Source organism: Arachis duranensis, chromosome 9 (assembly GCF_000817695.3).
Source record: "Arachis duranensis cultivar V14167 chromosome 9, aradu.V14167.gnm2.J7QH, whole genome shotgun sequence".
Classification (NCBI taxonomy): domain Eukaryota; kingdom Viridiplantae; phylum Streptophyta; class Magnoliopsida; order Fabales; family Fabaceae; genus Arachis; species Arachis duranensis.
Genome location: NC_029780.3, coordinates 115,900,286 through 115,907,693, shown reverse-complemented (window position 1 = coordinate 115,907,693; position 7,408 = coordinate 115,900,286). Strand labels below are relative to the sequence as shown.

The 7,408-nt window shown below is 28.1% G+C and overlaps 1 protein-coding gene across 1 annotated transcript; it reads left to right on the top strand.

The window, feature by feature from the left end:
- The first annotated feature begins 4,900 nt into the window (after positions 1-4,900).
- On the top strand, positions 4,901-5,872 carry LOC107467762 (F-box/kelch-repeat protein At3g23880-like). The gene has a single exon (XM_016086939.1). The coding sequence runs from the start codon at positions 4,901-4,903 to the stop codon at positions 5,870-5,872; it is 972 nt and encodes a 323-aa protein (XP_015942425.1).
- The last annotated feature ends 1,536 nt before the right edge of the window (positions 5,873-7,408 follow it).

The following is a 7,408-nucleotide window of genomic DNA, read 5'->3' as shown; positions in this document are numbered from 1 at the left end:
ATTAGTTGGTGATTAAAAATTTTTACCAGCACATGCATAGGATTTTTTTTCTGAAATAAAATAAAAATAATTATTACTTTTTAAAATTTAATTTTTGAACTTTAATTTTTTAAATAGAAATGCTGATCTAGCGCAATTGCATGACATGGTGGACACTACTTAAACAACGGCGTATTGGTTTTGCACGCAAATCAATGCATAATCGTTTAAATAATGTCGACCATGTCATGCAATTGCATCAAATTAGCATTATGGGGATGGAGATGATCGCAGGAGTAAGTTGGAGCCACAATTGCAAATATGGGATTTCTAATTGGGGCCAACGAAATTGTGGGGTCATTTCGAGCACCAGGCTAAATTTCAGGGGTCAAATTGAGAATTAACTCATACTTATGTGCTGACAAAAATGAGATATTTTTTAGGGTTAATTCAGGTCATTAGAGATTGAATTTTGATGTAATTTTTTGCAAACATTATTATAAAAATGAGATATTATTATTCTTAAAATTTGGTAATTTTTTGTTATGTATATATTATTTTGTGATTTTTTAAAAGTATTATTGATTGTTAACAAAAAAAATTTATAAAAAATATATACTTACCGAAAAATTACAAATTTTTATTTATAATAATATCTTATTTTTATAATCATACTTGCAAAAAATTACATCAAAATTCAATCTATAAGGTATTTTTTGAAAATATATATTTATTGTTGGATATTGTTGTTGTGCTTTTAAATTACTTGAAGGCATTTTTATCGATAGTAAAATTCGGGTGCATTTTTGTCAGCGTATGAATAATTCGGGGGCGTTTTTGGTGGTTAACCCTGTATAAAAATATGTTTCAAGTGGATGTTGAATTAAAAACCTCTTACCAGTGGCGGAGCTTGAAACAAAATTTGGGGGGAGGGGGGCAGATAAAGGATAATTGTCAAGATATTTTTTATATAGACCCCATTTAAGATAAGTTCGTCTAACCTCATCTCTCTAATTTGGGTGATATTGTCAAATTTGAAATTGTTTTTCAGGGTCTCATTCCAAAAAATTAAGGTCAAAATCATCAGATGCAACTTTTTAAACTTTTAAAGGTTGTATCTTACTTTCTTTGTGATTCATTAAAGTAGAAGAATTATCTACATGTATTGATATTGTAAAAATGATATGTTCTCCTTCTTAAATATTAGCATTTCTCTTAAAAATTCATCAAAAATTTTTTTATGATTATTTTATATAAAAATTTAAATATATATCCTGTAAATTATGTAAAAAAAAAAGTTAAAAGAATAAATATTAAAATTTATAATATTTATTGAATTTCTTTTATCAATTTATACAAATACAATAATATCAATACTTATTGAATATTCTAATAGAGAGAGTATTACTTATTGAATAGAGAGCTACGAAATGCGAAAGAGATAAAGATTGAACTTGGATACTTTAAGTCATAGTAAAATATTTGAGCCAACAAAATTATTTTTTATTTTTTGAAAAAGTACTACTAATTTTTTTTTGATAAAAAATTTGCCCCCTGTCTCAACTAAGCTCAACTAAGCTCTGCCCTTGCCTCTCACTAAACTTAAAAGATACTTAGCCACTAAAAGAAAATTATTAATTGGTAATTTAATATTTTTTTTTACATAAAAATCAATTCTATTTTAAATTATCATTAACTTATATAATAACGTTGTATTTCTTTTTATAATCTGCGGGTTAAAAATGGGTAGGGTTAGGGTTGAGATATTCTCAACCCGCAGGTAGGGTAGGGTTGAGTTTATATAAAAATCTCAACCCGTGGGTAGAATTAGGGTTGGCTCCAAACCCTACCCTGTCCATTGCCACCCTTAACTCACTCCGATAAACTTCTATAATTTTATAGAGTTTGTCTTATCTCCCGATAAACTTCATTACGTATTTTTCATAAATATCATATTTTTTTAATTTATAAGTTGAAAAGTTAACAATAACAACCATTATCATCATCTCCAAAGTATATATGAGTATTTTTTTTGAAATACTGATTTTTTTAATTTATAATAAAAAAATCATTGTTAAATATGGCTTATTTCTGTGTGCCGTGCATTTCTGAAAACGTGATAATGGTTACCATGAGCGCCGGCAATATTGAAGAAGTCATACTTATTGTCTGTGTACTTTGTATATTCCTGTATACTGTTGGAGACGATAATAATGGCTTAAAATTTTAAATTTTGTTCTCAGTTAAGTTTTTAGAGAGAATTTGGATGAAACTCGTTGGGGTTGGGTGAACTCTATAAAATTATAAATAAAAAATTCCGCTAGAGAGATAATGAAGAATCTTGAGTTCTTGATAATGTGTACAATGGGCTGGTTATTTAGCCTAATATGAATGAGTGTCGCTAGGGAGCCAATAGGGTATCTGTACAATGGGCTGTTTAATTGGCTCAATATGTTTACCCACATTCATCCTAATTTCAAAAGTAACTACCACCACCTAATCCCTCTCATTATATACATTGTACACTACATATATTAGTTCCCCATACTTTCTCAATACGAATAAATAATGAAAATCACTTAACAAATTATCTAAGAAGAAGTATAGAAAGCCAATGGAATATTTGTACAATATGTACAATGGGGTTTAGAGATGTTTGATTCAGTATTAGAGATATAACTATTAGTGTTATCTTTTCCTATCAGCTTAAGCTTTGGGATGAATGGTTTCATGACATGGTATCAGAACTCTAGATCCGAAATGTCAAGAGTTTGATCTTTGGTGAACCCCAAACTCAGTTTAAGCTTTTGGGATGAGTGGTTTCATGACATGAGATGTTTATTATCCCTGGTACCTGGATGGTTATTTTAGATAGTTTGGGTGATGTTCATTTTATTCATATTGGGCCAAAGATTTAGCTCATTGTACACATTGTACACTTAGACCATTGGCTCCCTAGCAGTACTAAAAAACTCTCATTCAATTATTTCACATCAAATTTTAAATTTCAAATTCTCCAATTTTAAATTTTAAATTTTCAAAAAATTCAGTAAGTTATTTCAAAAAAATAACCATCCGAAACCCTAATTTATCAAAGCATTTCACTCTAATATATACATTCTTCTTTCTCAACCGTCTACCACTCCACCTTCATCAATAATCATCTCACTTCAACCCTAATAAAAATAACCATCCGCTTAAGGATAAAATTAATCATCCACATACGTAATAAATTAAACATCCAACATATTTTAATTATAACCATATGAATATTACATATCAGTTTCTCAACAATTTTTTTGACTCAATCAATTTCTTATTCACTAGCCTTCAACAGCAGCAACACCCTCCCCCCTAATGAATCGCGAACACCAGCAATTTGGAGATCATGAACAACAGCGGGAGAACGAAGTTGCAAAACAGAAACGGCTGCAGCAGCGCTAGACTCTTGAACAGTAGCAGCAATAGTACTGTGGTTGTGAATATGAGCGGCAGCGAAAGAACATGGTCACGATGATGACGAGGACGTGAATTGAAGATTACGGTAAGATTAGAAATAATAGTATAAATGTGTTTAAATGTTAATTCTATTTTTTAAAATTTTAAAATTTGAATTAAATAATTAATTAATTATCTAATTTTAATTTCTTTTTTATTTTTATTGTATATATTGAACATTAAATTTATTGTTTTTCAATACTTTTTCAATTAAAAGTTTATCGGGATTAAGCGAACTGATTAAAAAAAAATCGTATTCTAAAAATTAAAGTTGAAAACTTGGAATAATAAATTTAGAGAAATAATTATTTTTTTATTTTATTTAAAAAACAAACCACGTGCATGTATCCTAAGAAAATAAGACCACGTTAATTAGTTCAAATAATTAACATGTGTCTTGAATCTTGACAGATGTTAGTTAAATTCTATAAAATTTGATGTAAATAAATATATAATTATTTTATGTATTATAATACTAGGAGAATTGATTTGGAAGGCCTTCTTAATTATTAGCAAGTATTCTAGATATATTAGTTAAAAATAATATTAAGTTTTAAAACTTTTTTACCGTTGTATTTTTAACAAATATTTTAAAGCTATTCTTATTTAATATTTCATCTATTTCAATTTTCAAAATATCTATAGTTTCTAATTTTTCGGTATACTAAAAAAATTAACCTGTCTAAATCTATTTCACATCAAAATACATTTATATTTAAATGTGTTAAAAAACAAAACAATAAATATTTTAAAATTAAATTATTTTATTAATCTCTGTATTTTTTAAATTTATAAATAATTCTCTATATTTTAAATTTTTTATTTTATTTTTACATTAATTTTAAACGTGTAATTAAATATTTTTTAAAAATAAATATTATAAACATCTCACGTCACTAACAAATATATCTCAACATATTTTATTAAGTTAAATTATTAAATTTTTATTTTATTTTTATTTATTTATCATCTTTTAAAAAAGAATTATTATACTTATCTTTTTTTTAAATTAGTTATACTCATCTTTTTTTAACAAAATCAATTTAATAATTAATATAAATAAATAGCACTGTTCTTTCATTAAACAACAACTTACACTGAAATTCACAGATTAGTTACTCCTGTTGCTGGCAAGGTTGTTTGATGCCGTGGCTGTTCGTGATCTTTTTTCGCCGCTCCTTTCAACAAAATTGCAGTCAAATTTTGGAGCTCTCAGCACTCCATGTCTCAGTATAATTCAAGGTGTTACTCTGTCCCCGAGAAAATAATCTCAGACATCCTATTACGACTTTCTGTGAAATCTCTGTTGCGATTCAGGTGTGTTTCCCGGTCCTGGAAATCCTTAATACACTGCCCGATTTTCACAAAACTCCACCTTCAAAGATCTCCTAAGAACACCAACTTCTTGTTGGTAGAAATAGACATGGATCCTGCTTTGGTATTATCATACTCTCTTCATTCTTTAATGAAGGAAGCAATTCCCTTTAATGCACAGTCCCTTGGTTTTGGGAAAGATTTAACAGAATGTTACTGTGTCAATGGTGCAATCAACGGACTTTCTTGCGTTTCAAGTATTGTTTATCACATGAAATATAAGGTATTCAATGTACGGCTTTGGAACCCGGCTACAAGGTTAATATCTGCAGCGTCACCACCTTTATTTGTAAAGAGAGAATGTGCAAGTATTGTTAAGTTTGGATTAGGCTACGACGATTCAACCAACACTTACAAGGTGGTAGCTAACATAATAGATCCTCGACAATGGAAAAATGAGTTGAGAATTTACAGCAGAGCGGGTGACACATGCTGGAGAACTGTTTCAACTTCCCCGGATCTTCTCCTTTCTTGGGAAGAAGGACAATTTGTGAGCAACACTTTTAATTGGTTAGCGGTTTGTCCACGTGGACCAATTGATCGTCAGAGAATTGAGCTATTTGAATACACTTATGATGACTACGTAATCTTTTCACTTCATGTGGGGAAAGAAACGCACAAGCTTTTGCGAATGCCTGTTGATCTTGACCGCTCCAAACGTCAAGAACCAAAGCTCGTAGTGTTGAGGGATCACCTCTGTGTTTTTCATGATTTCAAAGGGACTCATGTTGTTGTGTCGCAGCTTGAGGAATTTGGAGTTGAAGATTCGTGGACTATAATAATGAAATTCAGTTATATTTCTCTTCAAATCGACGCATGTAGCTGTTCATTCGGGGATTATTCACAGTTTAACATGTCCGAAGATGGTAATTATTTGTTGATCTATAACGAACGTGATAGCATATTACTTGTGTATGATCAAAGAGTCAAGGAAGTAAGCAAGTGCATAAACCTTTGCAATAATAATCATCGTTGGGTGGGTGTCAATGGTTACGTTCAAAGCTTGGTTTCGCCTCAATGAAGAATACCGGTTAGGGTTTGCAAGTTGTGTTAGCTAGGTTAGTAATAAGTTCCATATATGCAAAGATGCAACACAACTAGTTTGAATTTTTTTCCGCTCCTTCCTCCTTAGCTTGAGTAGTTTGTTGAATGATTTTAATTTTATTCTTTTTCTAATTATCATATAAAAAAAATAAATAAGATAATAAATAAAAATAAAATAAAAAGTTAATATAAATATTAGACTAATGGAATAATTTTATTTTATTTTTAAATAAAAATAATTTTTTAAATATTTTAAAAATATTAATATTTTAATTATTTTAATAATTAATTTTAATTAATTTATATATTATAATTTTTTATAATTAAAATCTAACAGCTAAAATTAGGAAATATCCACCGCTAAAAAAATGGAATTTAGCCACTAAATTTTAATTACGAACCCTAAATCATGATAAAAATATTTTTTGTAGCCTTTGAATTTAAAATTTATACACATCTAACTTTGTTTTTTCTGTTTACTCCTCCGATCTTACATTGATTATTGATGTACTATGGTCATCCTTTCTTGAATAAATTTATTATTAATCTATAATATTATTTTTTAAATATTTTAATATTAACACAAATTTAATGAAATTAAATTAAAAAATATAAAAAAATAAATTTAAATAAAATAAAAAATTATAAAAATAAAGATAATATTCTAATAGTTGAATTAATTATAAAAATAAAATTTATTTAGCTAAAATAATAGAATTTGAATAAATAATAAAAAATTCAGTAACTTTTAAGTAAAAAAAATTTTCAATAAATCTTTTACTAAAAATAAATTATTTTAGTGTTTGTTAGATTTAAAAATTATTTTGTAAAATTATAAATTAATTTTTGAATAAAACTTTCTATCCAAGCAAAATTCTTATCCAAATTTATCTTTTTAAATCACACGCTCTTCTCCTTCTCATTCTCCGTTTCTTTCTCCTTCTCCTTCTCCTCGCCCAGATTCTTCTCGTATTTTTTCTTCTTCCAAATTTGCAACGGAAATCTTCTTTCCTTCTTCTTCTCGTTCTCTTAGAAATTGTTAATTTAATTCAAAACACATGTGTCTATTCAATTCAAAACAAATCAATTTAATTCATAATGAACTAAACATATTATTAAGGTGAAACAGAACACGTGATTAAGATGAAACAATTGTATAGTACTAAATGAATAGAATATTATCCATTATATAAAATCAAATTCAAAACAGCTTTCTGTATAATGAACCGAACACGTCATTAAGGTGAAACAATTGTATAGTACTAAATGAACGAAACATTATCCATTATATAAAATCAAATTCAAAACACCTGTGTCTACAATTTAGAGATTATCAATTCAATTCAATTTAAAGCACCTGCGTTCATTCAATTCGATTAAAAAAATAATTCGTTAGCAAAATGTTGATATTGGTGATGACGATGATGAAAGAAGAGAAGAAGAAGAGGAGGAGGAAGAGAAGAAGTAAAAGAAGAATCTACGTGCGCGGAAAAAAAGAAGGAGAAGGAGGAAG

What these genes read in the sequence shown, in the direction of transcription:
- LOC107467762 (XM_016086939.1), top strand. Translation starts at nt 4,901, where the DNA reads ATGGATCCTGCTTTGGTATTATCATACTCTCTTCATTCTTTAATGAAG.